The 25,064-nt window shown below is 35.7% G+C and overlaps 1 protein-coding gene across 1 annotated transcript in view; it reads right to left on the reverse strand.

Annotated features, from left to right (window-relative positions):
- Positions 1-25,064, reverse strand: part of LOC110098274 (probable pre-mRNA-splicing factor ATP-dependent RNA helicase DEAH4) — a 78,231-nt gene that overhangs the window by 37,458 nt on the left and 15,709 nt on the right. Inside the window, exons 2-3 of the mRNA XM_020825042.2 lie at positions 15,782-15,926; positions 7,810-7,879 (exon numbers count right to left, since the gene is read on the reverse strand). Of these exons, the coding sequence (XP_020680701.1) occupies positions 7,810-7,879; positions 15,782-15,926 (215 nt within the window). The remainder of the gene's footprint in view (positions 1-7,809; positions 7,880-15,781; positions 15,927-25,064) is intronic.

The following is a 25,064-nucleotide window of genomic DNA, read 5'->3' on the forward strand; positions in this document are numbered from 1 at the left end:
AATGATATGATTTTCGATTTCCGTATGATATAATTTGATCTGATTTGTATGATTATGATTCTGATCCGATTCTGACACGCTTCTGTTCTGTTCTGATCTGTTCTGATACGATCCGATGCTGATTTCCGTACGATTCTGTCTGTTTGGGTATGTTTCCGTACGATTCTGTCTGTTCGGATATGAATGCTGATATGATATGATTTAATCTGATTTCCAATTTTGGTACGTTCTGTCAGTTCTGATGTGATGTATTTCTGTTCTATTCTGATTTGATCTGATCCGTACGATTCTGATTCTGTTTTGATTTGATCTGATCCGTACGATTCTGATTCTGTTCTGATTTGATATACGATTCTGTTCCGATTTCTGTTTGATGTGATTGATGTGGACTCTGAGGATTTTGATTAGAGGTTTATTGTCTTGCTGAACTGTTGTAGCTCATCCTTGTTTTCTGCATAGTTTTCAGGTTCTGGGAAAGGGAAGGAAGTCCTGGAATAGAAGTTCAGAGTCCGATCTGTTATAGGTATTTTGTCCTTTTGATTTTTGTACAGTCATGGCTTTTCTGTTCTGCTTTTCTTTCTGTCTGAAAGCCATGAGCTGTATTTGTACATGATTTTTTTGAGGAAGAAAAAGATAGATGATCTGTTCCGCTGCATTTGATATTTATAGTAGCTCTGTGCGTCTGTTTTTGTCTATATGTTTGGAAGAAAGTTCTGAAACAAATTCCAAAGCCAGATCCTGGAATCAGTTCAGTCAGCCTGAATGTTAAGGCACCACGACCCGATGCGAGCGGGATCCGTCCCGGTCGGGTTGGGTCGTGACACCAAAGACCCATAAGCCACCTCTTATGTGTTCTTGAATTACTTCAACATGCTTTGCATCTCTTAATTCTCATGGATAAGAATGATGGTGAATGATCCTCTGGCATGCAAACTATCCAATTTTTGTGTCATGGCAAAATTGATATAAACTTTGGAGAGTTTGTATGTAGGAATTGATAATCTCTACAAGTTAGTGAATGTAAATGTGTTTGGTTGGAAACAATACCACAACGTCTATGACCAACCAAATTCATGATTGATCTTTTCACTAAATTTCGAGCACACAAGTAATAGTCATTGTTAGTTTACATCCACCACATTTGGGATTTGGAAATTAACCAAATGGGCTTATCTAACCTTGAAGTGGGCTTGAGATATGACATGGGCCCTCAAAGGCCCATAAGCCTTTATACTCAAGCTTGCCTAATTCCATTTGTGTGAGTTTCCAAATTCAATCATTGAATGAAATGATCAAAACCCTTAGAGATTGAAACCTCGCATCAATATTTTAATAAATCAAATCCTATCAAAACGGATCTTTAGGACCTTCCTAGATACCCTTGAATCATCATTCATGACAAAATTGATTGGATTGTTCTTAAAAATTTTAGGTGTGTTTTCATACCTTAACATAAGTCAAAATCGTGTTTCATAGATCTCTTGATAGGATCACTAAACTTTCAAGTTTCTAAATCATGCCAAAATTGATTTGGAAACTTCCCTAAAGCCTTAGGAAATCAATTCTTTCCTCTCCTAATTGAGTCCAAAACACTCTAGAGGACGTAGGGAAATCCCTTTCAAATGTGCATCTCCTCTTTCCATGAGTCCAAAACATTCATGGGGAGATGGAGAACCCTCTTGCGTGCATAATGCTTGGAGCGTTCTCAAAGCTCCAAGTTTTAGAACACATGAATCATTTGCAACTTGGAACCAACTTTCAAGTTCTTTCATCTATTTTGTTGGAACATAAACCAACAAATATTCCCTTCATGTGTGATATTTTGGAGCCTCTCCAAGGCTCCAAATGCTCTTCTTACATATGAATCATTATAGCTTGGAACTAAATTCTAACTTATTCATCCTTTTGTTGGAACATAAAACTAACAAACTATCTTCTTCCTTCACCCCAAAATTGAAGAAAGTTTATCAAATCATTTATTCATTGGAACACAAACTAATGAGTAATCCTCTTGAAATGGGATTCAAATCCTAGTCTTCCTCATTTGCTTAGCCCAAAGTTGAGCAAATGCTAATCTTCTTTTGAGTACCAAATGCTCAAAGAAACTTCACCATTTACTTAGCCTAAATCAAGTAAATGGTCCTCCCTAATCTCCAACTTGCAACTCATAAGTTGCATTTCCCTCTCATTTTTCTGCAAGCTAAGATCGTAGGAGAGCATCTAAACCCATCTTCATGCTCTCAAACCCAAGTTGGGAGAATGAATTCCTCTCTTTGAACACTAAATGTTCAAAGAGGTTTTAGAAGCTTACAACCCCAAAGTTATAAATCTCACTCACCTATTGAGCAAAATTCAATAAGTGACTCACCGTTATTTGTCTAATCCAAATTAAGCAAGTGAAACTCAACTCATTGAATACAAAATTCAAGGAGACACTCTTTTGATTTGTAGCCTCAAAGCTACTAATCTTCCCTCACTTCTATAGATTCCAAAGGCCTTAAAAAAGGTTATACCATAGCTCAAGAGCTATAGGTTCTTTCTCCTCTTAGCTCCAAAGGCTAAGGAAAATTCCTCAACATGTAGCCCAAAAGCTAAGTGATATCTTTCATTCAACCAAATTGAGTGACTTTTCTTATGACATTTAAAATGCTAAACCTATAGATGTCCCTTAGAAATTATTCAATCTGTTGAATTTCATCCTACTTTATTGGATGAATTTCATCCTACTTTATTGGATGAATTTCACCAAGTCCTAAGTGAAATCCCTTAGGCAAGTCTATCTTACCCGAATAGATAGACACTTCTCTTATCCAAACACTAAGAGAACTCCAAAAACACCTAAAATTTACTTAGGTTCCTTTTGATGCAACGATCAACCATCTCCCTCAAAAGGCAGGATGCCAACATCATTGTGCCTTAAGATTCATATGTAACAGGCTAACCCAAAAGCAAGCAGTGGTTATTTTATGGGTTCTTCATAACCCTCCTAAATATGAAACATTTAAAAATCAAATAAAATCTTTAAGTCACAAACAACTTAAAGTGAAATCACCATTGGATAAAGATTAAACATCTTCTTTCCAAAATAAAACTAAACACCCTTAGTGTGACATGCTACACAAGCCTCACACACTTAGGTGCACAACCTCTTATGCATGCTAGGATTAGGATTTTTCTTTTCTGCGCATGTGTTTGATGTTGTGGAGTGATTGTCTATTGGATTGTCTGCGTTGTGGGCACTTTTCCTTAAGTGGATAGTGTAGAAATATGCATGTTCTTCTTGCAGGTGGCCATATCTAAAAAGGGAGCCGCTCATAAATAATAAACTGCTTGCATGACAGGTGCCACGACCTGGCCAGGTTAGCTCGCAAGTGCGAGGTGGGAATGAAAATCGGACAGTCGAAATTACTAAAAAACTTCACAATACACAATTATCAAATCTTCAAACATGAACCAAACATAATGAAAGAGCCACTAATGAGTCTTCAAATTAAAACTTTTCATTTCTTCTATTCAAAACACCAATGTAAGAATTCAACATTAAGTTTAAAAAAAATAAAAGGGTTTCCAAAAGTCATTTTCTTACATATCATCTCTAAATCTTCTATTCAAAACATCAAAATAACAAAACAAAACCTGTCACCCGTCATCTCCCTATGACAGTACGTGAGGGGAGGCCTATCCGCCATCTATCCTCTACTAGATCCTCCTGAAAGGTATCCCACAACATGGGTGAGTCACAACTCAATAGGTGCAAATGGAATTCAATTAAATTTAGAGTCAAAAGAAGAAAATTATATCATGTTTAGGTATTTTAACAAAGAAATCATCAACATATAGCAACTTTTGTTTTGAGGAGATGCATACCTTTACCTCAACCTTCAAGTGTTTTTTCCTTTCATAACATTTCCATTCTTTTTCTTTTAAAACATTATGCCTAAAATGATAGTATAAATACATATACATAAATATGAAATGTTCATAATAACTTAATATGTAAATATAACACCCATCTCGGAAGTATCACTTATATTGATCAGGTATATAAAATTGGTCATTCCTTTACCATTGGTTCATAAGAACCATCATTCACTATGGCTCATAAGAGCCTCCTTTATCATTGCTCAAAGGAGCATCCTTTACCATGTGATACTTCCGCGTCAACATGCACATACACTTAATACTTTCATATTCATAAGATGCTTTATGAAAACTATTCATAAACTAATCAAGTGTATATTCCATAGGGATGTGTATGCTTTCTATGCCCATGTGTTCATTTGCATGTAAGGAGAAAAACATGTGTAGTACAAGTAAAGAAAAGAGCATGGAAATCATTCATGAGTTGTACATTTGCATAAAATGAAACTTTTACATTTGCTTCAAGTGTCCATGAACTTACAAAGGAACATGAGTCATAAGAATGTCATAATGAGCATAAAAGAAATTGTCATTTCTATGTAATTGCATGAAAGAAGAGTTTTTTAAATTTAGAAGAATGTCCATTCCACCTACCTCAATTCGTGCACCTCTTTCATTTGTCCGGTCAAATCCTTTTCTTCTACACGGTTAAAATCAAGAAGAGACATACAAAAATGTATAACTAGTCCCTACACAATATTCTAAATCCTTAATCTAAGGTAATAAAAGGTTTTTCCTAATGTCATGTCTATGTTTCAATTTAACTCTTCCCCACCATTTCATGATATGTCTAACTCACATTCTCTCTAAATTAAGGTTTAGTCCAAATCCTTAGGTTTTAAGCATGCAACACCTTTCCCTACACTCACAACATAAATAAAATATATTCAATTTTCGGAATAAATTAAATAAAAAATTAGAAAATCTTATATTCCATGTAAAAACCATAAATTAGTCTTTAAAATCCTCCCAAAAACCAATAAAAATCATAGGGATCAAAATTTTCTTAATTAGGGAAAAATCCTAAATTTCAAAACTCAAAATTTTCATCATTCTTACAATATTCTTAAATTAGAAGTTTTCCTATGGCATTAGGAACTATTCTTAAGAAGACACTTCCAAAGAAAAATCCATTTTAAGTAAAACCCTAAATTTCTCCAACTCAAAACTTATAAAGAAAAACCACATTCTTAGCATAAAAATATCTCATAATCATTCAATAACAATCCCTCATTAAAATTCTTAAAGAAAATCAAAGTTTTCTCAAATCCTAGAAATCTTCTCATCCAAAAATCTTGAGAAAGAGATGGAAAATCATAGTTTTATTACATACCTTTTACTTCCCTTGACTTCCTCTTCAATTTCCCCCAAGTCTTTCGCCGGAAAAAAAGCCTCTGGAGCCAGCTGTCTCCCTTGCCCGTCGCCTCTACCGTCCGCCCTCTCCAAGTTTTGGCCAAACCATGCGTGAAAATGAAAGGGGAGGGCTCGGTTGGTTCATTTAGGGAGAAAGGGGATATGCCAAAAGACTCATATGCCCTTACTTAAATAGATTTGGCTTAAGAAACACTTAGGGGTAGAATTGGCATTTAGAAACTTCCAAATTTTATAATTCTCAAAATATACATAATTAAACATAGGTTCTATACATTAAACGATCATAATTTTGTGCTCTATTTTACTAAATTTATTGTGTCGAAATCCGACAACCTCGAGTTTTTCACTTAAAACTCGTCGCAGCGCTTTGAAAAGCATGCGAGGTCTAAAGTGATATTTTTGCGGGTTTAACAATAGGTGCTGCTTAAAACCCCCCAAAGATATGGCCAATAGGGTAGAAGCATGTTGACACTCTAAGTGCTAAACAAAATTCTTAATGTGATGCTTTATTATATAAATTGTTTCTAATCCACGGCAGGTTTGAGTCTCTTTTCTTTTCGAACGTGTATTTGATAGAATGGTAATTGTATCAAACTTGTGGGGGTTTGGAGCAAAAGAATGAAGTGGACTAGAAGGATGTACCTATCAAAGGTGAAGCCCAATGTCCATTCAAAAGTCAAGAGCCCGAAGAATCCCCCACAAGTAGAGTTTGTAATTTTGGCTGGGTTGTATAATGACATGCAACTCACCTGTCAAACCTATTTGTAATAACTCGAACTCTATTTATATTCCCTGAACATTATTTATAAATAAAAGCATATTTGATTGTTTACCTGTTTGTACAATAGAAATGCATCTTTTTTCAAGATTTCTTTCTTTGCTTTTGCTTGGGTGTGACTTGGACTTTTGATACGGTAGGCTCTTAGGACAAAATAAGATTTATACTATTAAAATATAATCAATATAAAAATTGATTTAGGCTTCATGATTTTCTAACAAATAAGAAAGTCTTGCATGGCTCCCTTCAAGGAGCTAAGTTTTCTAAAAAAATTAAAACAATTAAGCATAGCCCAAATGTGTTGTATATAGAAAGCCCTCATTTAAAGATTAGATAACAAAAATCTATTTTCCTTGAGTCAGCATATGCATACCCACATAATTAGGCATCTTAGCCTCAAAGCCAAGTTATAAGCCCTACTTTCTAAATAAAAACAACCATCCACTCTACATTTGCATTGAGACCAAGACACATGGTTTTAAAAGCGACTAGGTGGGTCTAGCTGGTAGTCCCTTCCAGGCAGGACAGTAAATCCAGAGATCAGGCAGGCTATGCCTCTTATGAGGTGTAGTTTGCAAGCCCCATTGCACTCGTTAGATTTAGGTTCGAGGCACTACCTATCGGTAGTCCTCACCTTAGTTTTAGGGTCTGAGGCATGGGTTGATTCTAAATCACCCTATAAGCCCTCACCTTTTAGGCAATTTCTCCAACACATATTGTTGGAATATAAGCCCCAACTTTTTAATTAAAATATCAACTTAAACCAAAATTAGATTAAAAAACATAAAGCCCAACATAGGATAGTTTGAGCACCTCTGAGTGTCCCTCAGAATCAAGTACTCCTACTTCACCTCCTCTAGCTCTCATTCCAAAATCTAATTCCTAGTTGATCACCTCTTCCTTGAAATTCCTAAAGGGCCAGAACCTTTAAACAAGACTTTTTTAGATTTCAAAAAATCAAATTTTAGCTAATGTTTAAATGACTTCAAAAAGAAAGCAAAACCACTAGTTTAATCAAAAGTTTTCCCAAGCCAAAACTTGGGATGTAATTAACCATAGGGTCTTACCCCAATAAGACGTCTATATCCCAGAAATAAAATAAATCACATTCGACCAAACATCGAGTGGGGGAATCTCTGTTAATAATTATAAATTTTATCATTGAATCCATAAGGAAATGATATTTTTACCCTTCGGGGTAATATATCATGTTCTTATGCCGTACGCGATGACAAAATATCCAATCCGTTTGAGGATACAAAAATTCTCCAACAATCCAAACAATTCTTAAGTATTTCTTTTATACAATATTCCCTTTACACTGCATTCCTTATTCAAACTGCCAAATAGACCCTTAATGATAAAAATAATACACTACGAGAAAAGTACATAAGCATGATGTGAGGAAGAAAAGTATAGAAAAGCTTGAAACATAAAAATGTCTTTATTAGAACATTAATTTAATTTCAAAAAACAGTTAAACCGGCGCACATGTTAGAAGGTAATATTTGATATCAAGTGAGAAAACCCTGACAGTTATAATGAGAAGCTAAATGACCACAAACCTCATATGACAGATTAGCTGTTACAATTATTACACAACTAAAAATTATTGCCAAAAAATGTAAAAACAATAAATGGAGAAAATATAGCTTTATTTAAGAAATTCTGAACTGAACTTTTTTCCTTTTTTTTTTTTGGTTGAAACAGAAAACCATGCAATGAATGGCTCTAACCTTTAGATATCTTCTTCATTATCAGAGATAATTGCTTCCTAACATCCTTGGCAAACTTCATGTTACGTACCTATAAAACAAATAGGTGCATAAATCCTTAAATGGAATGATATTGTTTTTTTAAAGAAAACAATAAATTTGCAATAACTAAAGTAACAAATTTATTTTTTTAAACGAGGACTTTTCTCTGGCACATTTTGCATACCATAAATATCAAATGATCACCATTATATGTAAAGAAAAGGCAACATATCAAAGTTACAATGGAAATCGTGAAAATTGCACATCAAATTTTGCACACAATTCCACAGCACTATTTTGGCAAATATACAGCACTTGCACGTCCATCGCAACCTTCGCAATCTATAGCTTTTACACCTCATCCGTGGAATGCAAATGTTGACAACCATGCGATTAAACACCTTGGAAATCCACCACTATTTCGCCTTTTCAAATTCAATCCACCAACTACGATTCCCACATGTATAATGTATATCTTTTTTGAATGCTGAATTATTGTGATTAAATAGGTTAATTAACATCCTATTTTTTTCCCCTCGAATGAGCTATGCCACTCATCTAAATATTGTTTCTCTTCAACATATTAGAATAAGAAAAAGTATGCAATATTCTTTTTCAATATTTAAAAAAAAAAGTATCAAAGACAACTTAAGTTGATCTTCATCTCTCGTCATGATTTTTCTCAACAAAGATAATTTCCTTCATATAAATAGGAGGTGGTTGCTTTGCTAATGTTTATATTTTTTATGCTCAATTCACAAAATTTTGATGTTCAATTCTCAAACAGAGTTGTAGGAACGAAGGGGGAGTTCTCTTCGTGTCGGCAAGCCATTGAATTCATTACAAGTCCCAAATAAATTCATTTTCAATATAATGCTCTTCTTTCGTGACTTTTGTTCTTTTATTTTGGTTGTATTTTCTTATTCAATGAGTTATTAGTATCATGTTCCTTATAAATATATTCAATCTAAATTCTGGCAGCTCTGGATATCTTTCTCGCATTGGAGCTATCCTTCGGAGTGCTCATCCTTCCCAATATGCTTAGTAAGGCTTGAATGATCACAGTCATGTGACACCAAAGGTGGGGTGGGGCGGGGGTTCTTTAATTATTCTGCGCTTGACTTTGGCACCTGCACGAGCAAAAATTATAAAATTTCCTACTCATGTTCAAGCACCACAGAAGATAACTTATTTTTTGACACCAAACACATTAAAACAAAACCTGCACAGGTACTTGATTTTGAGATAGTAGTATTCCTTACACACGTGGCAACAATAATAATGTAAGACAATGAGATTGCAGCGAGTTGAAAACACAATTTTTCTTCAAAGTTATTTATTACTTTCTTTCTTTTAATTCGTTTCTTTTTTTTTAATTTCCTTTTTTCTAATTTCACTTTTATTCTTTTTAACTTTTATTCCACTATTTTTCCTTTTTTTTAGATTATATATACATACACACACCGTAAGAGAGAGAGAGAGAGAATAAAATAGAGAGATGTAGAGAGAGGAAAAGATTTCTTGATTGACAGTTAACTAGGAAATTTGAGAGAAGAATTTAAGATACAACAAGTTTAATTTCTAAACCATGCCGAATAGCCAGAAATGACAACTTTAATACCTACAGAATTTAAATCCAACTTCTTACTGATTTCACTTAAGTCTAGTCAATGCCTTTCCGTCATGTACCCACCATCACTGCCTTGCTTTCTTTTTTTTTTCTGTATTATTTATTTTTTCTCATTACAAGTCTGGGGTAGGAGTAGAAAAGGAGAAAGATGAGCATTCTGGGAGTGTTGTGTGCATGACTGAGGGACCTTGATTTTGTGTATAAGATACTCACATATCTTAAAAAGACACCTAGGAAAGGGTTGTTCTTTAAGAAAGGGAAAGAACCTAGTAAAAGAATCTTCATTGATGTTGATCGGGAAGGATCTAAAACTAATCATAAAGTCAGATCTACTTATTTCTCATTTCGGTGAGAAAACTTAATCACGTGGAGAAAAAGAATATGTTGACCTATTTTATGCAGCCAAAGAGGAAAAGACAAAATAAAATAAAATTTTTTGTTTTAAATCATTACCTGTTGCCGCCCATACTAGAAGCCATGCACAAATCCTGCCCAAAATTTAGATATCTGCTCAGTATCGCGTCGCCAGTCGGCAAACGGCGCTGCTGCAGTTGTATCACACACGATCTGCCTCAACTCCTCCCCTTTGCGTCGTTAAAAGGGGATGAGAGAAAGGCCTCAAGCTCTCTCACTCACACCCGAAGCCAAAGTTCCATTTTCCCGATCCCTGGTTCTCTGCTCGATCCCCATCCAGCCGCAAGTTCCGAAATCTCCTCCTCCCTTCTCCGATAAAATCTTCAAACCTCCACATCTCAGCCGACTCCAAAGCTCCCATAGCCCTCTGCCTCTTCCGAACCTCACCAAGCCCGTCGCTAAGCTCCCATAGCCCTCTGCCTCTTCCGAACCTCACCAAGCCCGTCGCTGCTCCCTGCTTCCCCTCTTGCTTGTCCAACCCAGTCAGAGAGAGAGAGAGAGAGAGGGACTTCCCCTACCTTGACCTAGCCGAAACTCCACCTACCCGAGCCGCCCATTTTTCTTCTACCCGAGGACGCTCCACTCCCGTCGGATCGGACCTCACGACATTATGATCAGGAGCCATTACGGGAGCTCTTGCCGTGAAGGTAGCTTCCTTCCTTTCGACCTCTCCTTCATCCAAGTCCCGTAAATCCTCCGAACCACAGGGCTTGATAAGCTCGGATTTGCGGCCAAAAGGAGGAAATAGAGGATTCATTCCACTGAGATTTACGGAACGATCAAAAGATTTAACTTAAATCTTGCTCAAAATCTGTGTAAATCCTATCAAATTTTGCTCTAATCATTAGTCTTAATTGATCATGTTTGATTAACTATGATTATTTATAATTAAGCATTATTAATTATCAATAATTATAATTAATTAGTAATTCTGATTAAGTTTAATTAATTATATTTAATTACTTTTAATATTAAGAGAGTAATTATATATGATTATTTATAATTAATTATTATTAATTAATTATAAATAATTATAATCAATTACTAATTATGATTAAATTAATTAATTATATTTAATTAATTTTTAATCTTAATTAATAATTACTTATGATTATTCATACTTAATTATTAATTAATTACTAATTATGATTAATTTCAATTAATTGTAATTAATTAGTTTAATTATAATTAATAATTAATTATTATTAAGTATAATTAGTTATAGTTAATTTTTTTATGAAAAAAAAGAGAGACCTCTCTCTCCCTCAGTTCACGTGCTAACATCTACAACCCCGCGAAGGTACGAATTTTTCTGAAACTTATATTCTCGCTCTCGAAGTTAGCGGCGGACCGAAAAATCGCCCATGCACGCCTTTGTTGCGCGTGGTGGGATGGGACCCCGGTCCGACGCCTACGACGGGGCGAGTAATCACCTTAAACTCAAAGCCCTACTTCAATGTTCGTGGTGGACCGGAAAACCGCCCCATGCACGCCTTTGTTGCGCATGGTGGGATGGGACCCCAGTGCGGCACTTACGGCGAAGCGGGGTCACTCATAAGTACCCCCGAGCGGGAGGAAAGCAAGCTGCCCTTTTTTTCAATAAAATGCTATTTAAAACCCCATGCACGCCTTTGTTGCGCATGGTGGGAGAAAAATAAAATACAACCGCCGCAGTGCCTCACCAACACCAACCGTACACGTCTTTGTTGACGTGGCAGGTAGGCGGCCTCTTAGTTTTTCTCCTAAACAGGGGAGACGCCGGGAGGCTGCAGAAATTTTGTCTGAAATAAGACAAGGACTTGGAACAATTTGAGATTTGTTGACTTGAATCAAATCGACCTATATGAACTTGAACTTGCAAGGTGAACTTTGACATTGAACTCAAAACTTGTGGAGATCAAACTTGAACAAGACATGGACCGCAAGGGACTTTGATGTGGACTTATAATTTGAACTATAATACGACTTGAATTTGAATCAGATCACTAAGCTTTTTATAAAGATTAGAAAGGATCATTTCAAGTTTAAAGCAAGTGCCAAATGGATTTGCGGAGAATTTTGGAACAAACCTCAATATATAGCAAGGAAATTGTGAAGGAAAGTATCCAAGCATGGACAACGTGCAAGCAAGAATCAAATAAAAATACAACCAAATAGCAAATGCTAAATGAACTTGGAGAGAGCATTGAAAAATAGGTATCAACAATCAAGCAAAATGACTTATGATGAACAAGCCTTCAGTGCACTCAAGCAAACGCTGATGAACAAATGAACTTGTAATACAACCATTCTTCTTGTAATTGAGGATCAAAGACTTGCAATAACATTAATCAAAATCCTATAAAAATATGCAAGAAACTTATGGTGGAGGCAATGGCATGTTTGAAAGAGACATGCAACAAGTGAGATATCAATAGACCACCACATTGATTGGAATGCAAATGATGATTAAAGCTCTGTATTATTTGATTGAACGTTAATAAGCATAAGAAGCTTGGAGTCAGAACATGAATGATAAGGAACAAGAATTGTGAGCTAAACTGTGACATGTTGGAGCGCCACTATAAACATTGCATACTATCTACAAACAAATAGTAAAGGACTACAACAAATGCAAGTGTCCAAGAGCTACTGCAGAAGACTCGTAGTACACCCAATCTATTGTCCACAAGCAAAATACAAAGTGATTATATCAAGTGTAAGTGCTTACAAGTTACAGTGGGAAACTCATCACGTATACAATAAGCTATCTACAAGTATCTGCAAATCCAAAGCAGGAGATTAGTTTGTGCACTACAATCTACCCGCATAAATCATACAAGTAGTGCACGACAGTCTACCTGTACGAAGCAGCGAATAACTCTATTTAAAAGCTGCTACGCAACGCCACAGTATCCGTAACACTTATGCAAGCAGACAAAAGGCGTCTACAATCTACAACCCAACGCCACCGAATCCGCAACTTTTATACAAACGGACAGAAGGCGTTTACAAATATTTCAAAAAACCCCAGCACATGCACCGTAGTTTGTATACACATAGGTACACTAAAAAAGGGGGGTATACAATCAAGAACCCGCATGGGCCCCGACGAGCATGTTATTGGTATACACGTGACGTCTATGGATGCTGTGCGGGCTGACAAGTGAATTCAAGTTCGAAACCGATCCATCTATACGGGCCAATAGAAGTCGACAGGGTTCAAACCAACAAACAAATATACGGTTGTGACGACCATCATATTTGTCTTAATACATTCATATTAGGCCTTCAAGGCCTATAACAATGAGAATTCACTATCAAGGGCATAAAGCCTACGAAATATGATTCTCTATCGATAATTCGATAGAGTTGACAAGATTCAATCAACAAAAGAGAAATGATCCCGAACACCCCGATGATGACCGTGTTGAATGCAGATCTCAATCGGAGGGGTTCACAAACATTTTCAAATGCCTCCCAAAAGTCAATTCAAAATCCAACAAAACCCAAAGTACAGATAATTAAAATCTGAAATCAATCCATCAATCACTCAAAGCAAAATCCATTCACCCTCCGCAACAGTTTGCCGGGGTGGACAAATCAAAATTTACTTCAGCTCACAAATAGCCAAATGCCTAGTTGAAAATATTACTATGATCCATTCTCAAATAATCTCCTGCTAGTAAGGACGTGGTACGTGTCCTCTGACCGGCGGTTTGTCGCCAAATGGCACCGCAGGATAAACGATTATGACGACCCGGGGCCCTCTAAACCGAGTGGTTTTGCCGCTAAATAACACCACGATATACTGATTATGGCCAGAGTCAATACGCTCCTTATTGGCGTCAAATCCTTGAGATATGAATCAATAGGATATAATAAGACCCCTTATTGGTGTCAAATCCTTGAGATATGAATCAATAGGATATAATAAGGCCCCTTATTGGCGTCAAATCCTTGAGATAGGTTATAAAGCCCTCTATTAGCTAAGGTGGATTTAAATTTGTCCCCTTAGGCAAATATCCAACCCAGGTCTACAAGGTCCCCTTGGACGAAGCAACTCATGGCTGCCGATAAGGATCCTTCTGTCAAGTTGGGTCGACTACCTCCTCTGACTAAGTAGACCAAGGACCACAATGTCCCGGGACAACGGAACCATGGGATCTTGATCGGGTCTAACATCCACTCCCCCACCATCCGCTTTAAAATCAAGATGGTGAAATTTTCTATTTTAAATACAAAACTTTCAAATTCCCAAATATTTCAAATTTCCAAAATTTCATACCCATGCTGCTACTATATACCAGATAATACGTATTTCTACGTATCTGATTGATGACTAGCCTTAATTGAAAGTTCTCTCTCGTTATCGGGAGGGGTAATTAACTATAGGGGCTTGCGCCTATAGGAAACCAGAACTCAGATCATAAAGTCCTCACAAAAATGAGGGCGAAATCTCTGGGTAGTGTCTTACCTACAAACCCATCTGCCTTCCAAAATTTACCTCGGAACTTATATCAGTTTAAACTCCCTCGCCGAATAAACAGAAGAGCGGGGGGCCGAATTTTCGGAGCCCACAGAATAATAATATGTTATTTCTCCAAGAGTGTTGAGGCAGGAATCAATGTCATGGACCATGGAGTTTGTAAGGGTATATGGCCACATGATTTGCCAAAGATTTAGAAATTTACACTACAAAAGAAAATTATAATCGATGATGACAATCAAGCATGCTCCGCAATAATTAATTCTTGATATCCTTACTAAAGTTGTTATTCAATTGAAATTCAATAATCTTATTTTCAAGTTTGGAATGATCAACATATATTTTCGGCTTCAGGTAGTGTATGAAAATCATGAAATCAAAATAGAAAACCTTGAAATAAACAACAATCATTCCATAAAATCATGAAGAGCTTCTAAAAGCTGTAATCAATGTACCATCAATTGTATAGATCGCACTAACTGACTTGCATGATTATTAATCCTTTCAAACATTTCCGGAATACCGCCAACTACAACTGTTCTCCAGCTTGAAGTTTACTAGCTACCTGCCCGCCATTTGCTACTCTACTTGAATTTGTTCGTCAGTTGGAACTTTGCCTTGTTGCCTCACCACCAGCTACCATATCTGACACCTAACATCCTCATATGGAAAAGATTTATTCCCAGCATTTTTTACATATTTTGTTACAAATGACTGTTAATTTCATTCATGGTTTTTTTCCATTATAATCGTTATACCCTGATTTTATTCCTTAACTTTTTCCAAATTATTAGCCCACAATATGGACTTACATTTCTCATACAAATATTGTACTCCTTAACCTACGGTAATAAGATAAATGTTGTATTCATCTCCTACGTTATCAATAATAAGGCTTGACAAATCTCGGAGAAAATAAGAACTTTAAATTTTCTGGGAAGCTTCCAGATCATTCTAGAATGATTGATCCTCTTTTTCTTTGTTTCTCGTATTTGATTACTTTTTTTACGTAACTCTATTTTCTTTTCTTTCTTATAATGATAAGGATTTTATGGGAGAAAGCACCTCTATGCTTTGATGTAATGTTAGCCTGAAAACCTTTTCAATGGCTGAACATGTATAAAAAAACAATACATAGTGCAACAACGCCTACCAATTACAAAGTTCAGTTCACTTACACAGTCTAACCCAACTTTAACGAGACAGGCTATTTTGTGCTTTAAGCCGCAACGTTCAAGGTAACAAAAGAGCTAACTAAACACTACACCGTGGCCATCCACAACGATATATTTAGATAAAAGATGGCCCTAAATACTTCATCAGGGTGATCTTTACCCAATAATGGAACTAATAGCTAGAAAAATGATGAAAATTTTGATGGCAATTAGCTAATAAGAACTCGAAAAAAGAATTCTTCACTACACCATCAACCAGCATACCTGCAAGTTCTGTTCAATGCACCAATCTGGATCATAATCAGATCGATCCCAACTTTCATATATTTGAAGTAATAGTATGGGATCACCCCAGTAAGAACCATCAGGAAGCTGTAAAACTTGTTTTCTCTTCTTATCCTTGGTGTTCCTGCAAGTTAAACAAAAGATTATGGTTGACAAGAATTTCAATATCAAGAAGGTAAGAACTATGGGCTGTACAATGTGACTGATTTTCACAGAGAAAAAAAAAACATAAGGAAACACTTAGAAAACATCATGGAGGCTGTACAAAGTTATATGATGAAATAGATTGCTAAAAATAGGTGAACTGATGCGTCAAATTTTCTTAATTGAAATACCAAGAAGAAATCATTAGAAACATAATTTGCTAGAAACAATCATCATTGGAAGACATTAATAACCGATAGGAAGACAGCAAGTGATGGCAAAAATTAAGCTTTCTGACAATGCAATGTGGATTAGCAACTATACAGCTGAAGGGCATTACAATTACATTATAAGACATTTTTAATACGAAGTCCATTTTATTTGAGACTGGTGATTTTGTGGTAATGCGATCATGTATATAATACCCAAAAATATCCAAAATGAATGTAAGTATAAAAGTTCTTTTTTTTATTCGAACATGTTGACATATACAAGTAAAATTCTTACCCTAACTATTTGATTAATTGTATAGTTGTTAAGTATAATTTAATTAGAAGTTAACTTAAATATTGAGTATTAGTTAAAGTATCTAATTAGCATAACTTTAATGCATAAATCCTTATTACTTACTGTATTGTAGCAATTCCACTTAAATTAGCAAGCATAAAGCTGATGGGATCCTATGGCTGGGAATGAATAGAAGAGTTAGTGGAGTTACGAGCAATTCCACTTAAATCAACATGCATAAAGCTGATGGGATCGTATGGCTCAAAATGAATGGAAGGGTTATTGGAGTTAGAAATGTCAATATAATAATAATAGTATGACAAGTCTGTTCTATTGAGCAATTCCACCCGTCCCTCTCTGGACATGGAACATTAGAAGTTTTCAAGTCGCAAGTTAAGGAGCGGGATTTGCTGCTTGGGGGGTGGTTGTTGTAAGCTGTTGTTAAGGTAAATTTCAGAGAACACGGAAATTAGAAATGGTTACCATTACGGTTGAAATTCTGGAAGTCCGTTTAAATGCTGAATTACTTGCTAAAATTAGTGTTATGCTGTTTGAAGTGCAGATTTGATGTTATCAAATATTCTGTATTTTATTTTGTATTGAACATTAGTATGTTTTTTAAATTCTTTTCTTTTTTTAGCTATCCAATGATGGGAAAACATTCAATGATCATGGTAGTTAGTGCTTGGGGATTGGTAGACCTTTGGTTTGCTGGCTCGATTGGTCCTTGGCTACTGCTAGTTCACGGGTTGGCTTATGGTCCATAGTTTTGGGGCCTATGGTGATGTGTGGAGAAGGTTGGAGTTGAGCTCATTTTCTTAGTTGCTAGCTCATTAATGATGAGCTGAAGTTTAGTAGCTCATTAATGTTCTAAAGGTAAGCTCATAAGTTGGATTCAATTTTTGGAGTGGACTTATCCCTTCTCCTTCCCCTTTCTTCTTTAAAATATTCCCTTGTCTCTTGGGAATCCGTGGCTGTGTTTGGGCTTCCTGTGCTGGATGAATTATGTGCCATTGCTCCTTGGTTTTCCAACTGGCTGCTGGTTTTCCGAGCTAGGGGGCCTTTCCGTGTCTTTTGGCGCCTCAGTTTTGTGCGGGCCTCTTTGGTTCCATGGCTGCCTCTTCGGTTCTTTGACTGGGTTGTTTTTTAGTGAAAAAAGCAAGGGGAATTCCGTGACTTAAGATGCTTGGGTTCTTGTGGAAATTCATTAAAGTGGCTGTTGGCATTCTCCTTTCTTACCTATATATATGAGATATTCTGTGAAGGGAAACTAGTTGAATATTGAGAGCATTTTGCTATTGACCTGTGAGTTATTGGAAAAGCTTGCGAGCTTTGTCCACCTTCTTCTTCCACCTTCATCTGGAAATCTTGCGAGCTCTTTCCACCCTTCGTCTTGGTTTCTAACCTCTTTCGTCTCTCCGTAAGTTCCACTCCATCTGTATCCTTCTTCTTGAGATTTGGTGTGTTTGTTGGCTGATTTGGGAGCATTTGCTGGAAGAGTTTGGATTGATCGTGCAGTGGTCCGAAAATACAACTTATTTTAAATTAATTTAGGTTTTGGGTAAAGTGTTATTTTCATTAATATATATATAATTATACAAACTATTGAATTTTTAGAATATATGTATGTGTTAAGCTTTAATTGGGAGAGAGAGAGAGAGAGCAAGGGAAAGAGAGAGAATCTAGAATAGTTTAGAAAAAAAAGATTTTGTTTTAAATTATTTTGTAGATTTTAAGAATGAGAAATTGATTCTTATTAGGTGATTAATTGTGGTGGCATCGAAGGAAGAAGGACTAGCAAGAGAAATCAGATTCCAAACTTCTGTAAGTATGCATAATTCTTTAATTGCAGTAATTTATCTTGTTTCTCACTTATATGATTTGATAAACCAATCATGCTCTTAACTCTCATCAAATAATTGATCATGAAATTTTCATGTATATTTTATGGCATAATATTATAGAATTTATATGTTATATAGAATGAAAAGATATGATATGGTATGAATGTTATTTGAATACTTGTATGTACATGCTGAAATGATGGAGCTCACCCCCTGATGGTACTAGCTGGGAACGCTGTACTCGTGCACATTAAAATAGTAAAGAATATGAAAAATAAAAATGGTAAATGAGTACCTTTATGGTACTAGACAGTGGCTCCTGTGATGGTTGTATTATATACGAAATGAGAAAGCTATGTATAATGATATGAATATGAAAAGGAAAATAAAAGATATGATTTATGATATGATATATTTAATGTTATGTTAGTATGAAATCATTTTTATGTTATGTTCATATGAAATTTGCATTTAGCATATTGTTTAGTTTATTTTGATTGATGTAGTTATGAATTGTGTATTACATACTTAGCTTTAGCTTAATATTAGTTGTTAACATTTTCAGATAAGTGTAGGCAAATCAAAATGAGTAGAGGGGGTGGCAATGTATACCGTAGAAGAGAAGCGTCTGAGGAAAGGTAATTTTATGGTTATGCCTGATTTTTATGTTTATGTGTTTTCAATTTGATGTTTTAGAGGCTCTTTCAATTATTATGGAGATATAGTTAGACATTAGGTAATTTAACCTACCGTCCGACCTCTATTCCCGCCTCGCCTACGCGAGCTCACCGAGCCGGGTCGTGACAGGTGGACCATCGGTTTTCTAGCCCTAAAGCACTTATTTTACTTAACCTACATTTCGATGCATGTGAGGAACCCGCTATGAAGGTTGTCTGAGGATAGCTTGTTTTTAATTTCTTTGTTTCTTTGAATTCTCTTTTAGTTTTCTTCGTCGAATTTTGGATGTTATAGATGATTGCAACATTTTGAATCAAGTCTGGTTAAGTTCTGTCCATTGTTCTCTTATTTTGGTATTTCTAACTAGTATGCTTGCATCAAGTTTTGATTAAGTCATCAAGATAAGGATTTAATGGAATGAAAAAGAGTACAGTTGAGCTTGTATACAAGAGATAAGGAAGACAAAGTCTAGGAGAACAAATTCCTAGCGAGGTGAGATACCCAAACAAGGTTATAAGACTTAGTAAATGTTTTATTATTGCACTTCATCTTGATTTTATTTTTCTTATGACCACATGTATTTCAGTTTATTTTAACTATTTTGTATGAACATGGTCGAATATGTAAAGAATTGTTATGTTGAGAGCAATCTTTATTAATGTTAATGATTTTGTAAGCATAAAAGGGTAAATATTCATAAACTAGTGAATGAGCAAAAAGCGCAACTAAAGCGCAATTGAAGCGCAGTTGAAGCGCAACTAAAGCGCAACTAAAGCGCAACTAAAGGGCACCTAAATTGCAACTAAAGGTCACTTAAAGGGCAGCTGAAGAGCAGCTAAAACACAACTATGTCATCAAAAACATATGTCATTAGGGATAAAAAGGATGACTATATGAAAAGTGAAATAAGTTATATATGGGGAATAGGCCCGCACAAAATAAAGGCGAAAGACCCAATGAGGTATGCCTACACTCTCAATTCTAAAAGTTGAAAAATTTGACTCAATCCTGAATGAAAGAATAACTTCCAACTTAAAAAGTTGGGAAGTTAGACCCAACCTCAAATTGGAACGTTAAAAAGGTGCAAAAGCTTATAACCATTATATGACTTATTTAGGAATGTTAAACAGTTTTGATAAGATGAATAATACTACTAAGCTAAGCATTTATAGGCTCAATATGGCTTTTTAATGTGTTTTAACTATGTTAACATTGTTAAGCATTTCTTATTTGTTTATTATTATTTCTTATAAATTGCTTGTGTGTATTTCTTTGTACCTAGCTCATTAGCAGTGATTGTAATGCAAAAAAGGTGAAGGAGCCCTTGGGACAATAAAAAGAAGTGACTGTTCTTTTGGTGTATATATGTTTTGGGTGTGCAAAGAGATCTAAAAAAAATCTGAATGCTAAATGTACAGCCTTGTTGGGTATGTGAATGAAAATTAAAAATTTTAGTATAGTTTTGTATTTACTTCTATTATATTTGATGTTCATTAAGAAACATTATATGCTTCCCATTATTAATTATAAAATTAGATAGGTTGGTAAGTTAGGAGAATCTAAATAGATCTCTTTTACTCACTCCATTCTGAAAGTATTGACTCAGAATTGGGGTTAGTATGGAATCGATTTAGATTTTCTTTCTCTGTTATACTCAAGATTGACCATTAAGGGGTAGGCCAAATTGGGGTGTGACAATGTAACAAGTTAAAACGCAGTTATAGCAATTTAAAATTATGTGGTTAAGCATGTTTCCAAGCATCATTCCAGAGTTTTTTTTTTTTGAAGAAATGCAAATTGCATTAAAATAAAGAAACGACTATTATAAATTAGAAAGTAAAAACAAAACCTTTAAAATTATCATAATGGATATGCAATCTACTAAATTTCATTTTAAATCCATTGGGGTAAAGGGGACACAAAATATTAAAATAACCTAAAAGGTTGGTTAGTATCCCAAAGTTCCCAAAAGAAAAAAAAATGAAACCTAGTAAAAATCTCACATTTCATTACAATAATTTCAAAAAGAAAAGAAAAACCTACAAGAAAACCAAAAAACAACAAGCTACAACAAGAAAAAAAAATAACTAAACCAGCGGCCAACACATCAAAATGATCTCATTCAACATCCTTAGAGGCCAACGAGCTCCAATCAAGAGTTGAATCTGCTGAAACCTCAATGCATCCAATAACAACTACCATGAATGAACAAAACAAAGTCAATGAAGAAATAACACCGACACCCACCTTGAGAGTCCAATAATCGGCCTCAACATTACCAAAGCCATACGAACTGATAATCACCACCACACACATCACACTGATAAGAGAAAAACCAGTAAAATTCAAACCCTTCAAGTATTTAACCAATAAGACTTGTTCTTCAAAGAACAAAGAAGAATCCATCTTAAGCCTTGATGAGATAAGCTCCCACCAAAAGCAAGCCCCAATATATCTTTAATGATCCAAACAACTTTCCATATACGAACCAAACAACAATAGGACACTTACTTCAATAACTCTGGCTTCATCATAGCAATTTTCCGAACTATCTCCCTTGGAAGATCCACTCAAATCAATCAAAATAACTACATACCCAGTGGCAACCCAACTACTCCAAGTGGTAACAAAATCAACCAAGAGCTCATCAAGCATTTCTCCAAGATTCTTGAAGAAATAAAAAAAACTCCATAAATCTCCAAACTTATTCAAATAAGAGAACCAACAAGAAAATTTCTGCATGCCATTCTTCAATTGAAGAGACACATTCCTTAAATGAAAACAGAGGAAAAACATAACCTTCATCAACAAATCTTTAGAACAACACAGTCCGTATCTATAAGAAGAAAATCCACAACAAATTTTCTTGAACAACAAACAATTCCACTTCAAGAACCTCTCATTTTCAAACAACAAACCAGAAAAATTTTCAGCTCCAATCACCAATTCAAGACATTCATAAAATCCAACCAAATTCAAGCAGCAATTACCACAAATAATCTCAAGACTAACTCCAACAGAACATCCAAACCACAAGCAAACTTCAGTCAAACATTTCGCCATCATAAACAATGGCAAAATCAGCCCCCGAGCAGAAAAATTATTCCAAGAAATACTAAAGGCAATGTCAAGCAAACGAGAAACCTCCTCCAAAATCAACTTCAGATTTGTAATCTTACCGAAATATATCAAGAATCTAACATCAAAAGAATAAAAACAACAAGCACAACCATTCTATAGCAATTTTTAAAATAGCGTAATCGGGTATTGAGGCGTTTTTCATTCGTCAGGCGAAGCGTAGTAAGCCTCAAGGCGATTTGAGGCGTAAGCCTCAAAATCAAAAAATTGCGTAAACATAAAATGATAAATTTAGTATATACTATTGAGTAAACAATATATAAAACATAAAAAAGCACAAGATAAATAGCAATGACATTAACATATCACATAAGAAGTTAAGAACTCACTAGTCATCAGCATTATCATCACTCATCAGTCATCACTAAGGGGGTCTTCATTTCAATCATCATTATGATGAGCTGCTCTCTCCTCTACCCGCTCTCCTATAAAGTCCAATATCTCCCAATCAGCTTCTTCTTCCTCATTATTAGTTATCTTCCTCTTCCCTAAATAGTAAATATTTTTGAACAATATCATAATGAATAATAATAGTGTAATACATTAATAAAAGTTTAAGAAAAGAAAACTATATTATTTATATACCTTTTTTGATTTATTCTTGAGTTGTGGTGGATGTGGATGCTTTAAGACCATCAAAGAAATCAACATTTAAATCTTCATCTGGTAATTCAGACAGCATCACTTCAACTTCATCATCTACAAACCACTCATCATCAGATGCCACATCACCACAAAGCAAAGGATCTTCATCACTTATTATTCCTTTCTTCTTCAAATTTCTATCTGAGTCTCTTATTATACATAATATACACCAGTGAGTTCATCCTCAATGTCGACAAGCGATTTCTCTCCTTTGTATGTACTTGGTTGTAGGTACTCCAATTTCTTTCACAGCCAGATGAAGAGAATGTCAAGCCCAAAACTTTCACAGCAAAACACTATAATTTTGGAGTCCCATCATCAAATTGAATCCACCACTCAACTAGAGATCATTTGGCAATTGTTCTTTTGCTTGTTGTAATAAAAAAGAACCTACTTTGTTCCTAAAAGATACAAATTGCAAGTCAGCATTTGATCTTTCAGTTACATCACATATTAGACGATCCATGCAATGATATAATCCCAACTTTATTTCAGGGTTTGTAGACTTGTTCTCTGCATATTGATACTGAGGGTTTAAGTAGTAGCCAGCGGCATGCAAGTGTCGGTGAAGTTGTAGTTCCCACCTATCATCAATAATATTCCAAATTTTCCTAAAGCTTCCCTCACTGCCTCCTAAGTTGGAGGCAATCATCTCTTTGGCTTCATCCATGGCATTGTAGATGAAACCCATTACAAGCTTCTTCGCAGCATCCACCATCCTTAAAACATGAACTAAAGGTCTAGTGGTTGTAATGGCATAAAAGACACTTTGCCAAAATCTGTCATTTAAAACAATCTTTCTAATCTCTTTTCCCTCAGCCTTCTTCGCCCAAGCACAACTCAACCACTGTGTAAACATAGCCTCTAAAGGTTACCTAGCATCCAGCATGCTCTCAAAGGTCAAGTATGCGGCTGGCCTTAAAATTTCTTTCTTCGAAAATTTTCTCATAAGAGCTAGAACCCAAGAGTGGTTGTAAATAAACTTGGTTGTTTTTTTGGCTTTAATAAGTGCATTTTAATGTAGAGGTAGCTCCCCAAGCTTCTCAAGAATCAGATCTATGCAATGTGCAGCACATGGAGTCCAGTACAAATGTTTTCTCTTCTCCATAAGTTTATTACCTGCAGCCTTATAAGAACTTGCATTATCTGCCACAATTTGTACAACCAAATGTCCTCCAACCTCATTAATAATGCTATCTAATAATCCAAATATGAACTCAGCATCTTTGACCTGGTCAGATGCTTCAATTGACCTTAAAAACACAGTACCATAAGGATTATTAATGAGGATGTTGATCAGACTTCTATGTTTGATATCAAACCACCCATCTGACATAATTGTGATGGGGACATCGTCAGAGATTGCGACACATGTACCATCAGGAGATGCCGGAGATCGACGGCCACGATCATGACCTTTATTTTCATCATTTTATGTAGTAGTTTATTTGATTTTTATGTTTTTCCGTTTTTGCCCTTATGGGTAGTTGGTCGTTATTGTAGCCCGAGGGGCATTTTAGTCTTTTGTTGTCTTGTCATTTTGAGGCCTATTTATATGGCCATTTTCTCATGTAATTTTAGTTATTGATGAAATGAAAATTTACTCTTGTTCTCTTAGTGAGTTCATCTTCTCCCACGATCTCTTAGTGAGTTCACCGGAGGAAACTAGATCTCTTAGTGAGTTCTAGTTCGCCGGAGAAGACTAGATCTCTTTGTGAGTTCTAGTTTTCGAATTATCTCATCTTGTGGAAAATCAACGTGGAGACAATCGAGGTTAGTAAATCCGTAGTCGTCGAAGCCTTGAAATCTCCATTTCTTCCTCTTTTCCCTTGCCCTTGCCACCGTCCAATCCAAGAAGCAAAGCCGCCGGCCCAGCCTTGTTGCATTTCGCCCCTGTTTTCGGCCGGCCCGATGAAATTTCTGCAGCCTGCCGGACCGCCAGGCTCCACCGGCCAACAGCCGGCCACCGCGCCGCCAGCCCACTGTGCCGGCCGGGCCTCCTCCCGCGCGGCGCGGCGCCAGAGCCATATTCCCGCTGCCATCTCCCTGCTTGAAAGCCTCCCACCATTTGAATTTCAAATCTTTGAGTTACTTAACCTCTTAATTGCTGCTTATGCAAATTAAAGCCCCATTAAAGAGATTAAATCCAAATTTGCAATTCAAAGTTTTGATCTCCCTCTCTTTTTAAATTTTGGGAAGTTTTATTAAGCTCTAATTAAATCTGAAAATTAAAATTCAGATTTAATTTGAAGTTTTCTTACTTAAACAGTTGGGCCCCACCCTCATAACCCTAAAATCTGCCTTCT

The sequence above is a fragment of the Dendrobium catenatum genome, unplaced genomic scaffold, assembly GCF_001605985.2.
Source record: "Dendrobium catenatum unplaced genomic scaffold, ASM160598v2 fragScaff_scaffold_1386, whole genome shotgun sequence".
NCBI classification, from domain to species: domain Eukaryota; kingdom Viridiplantae; phylum Streptophyta; class Magnoliopsida; order Asparagales; family Orchidaceae; genus Dendrobium; species Dendrobium catenatum.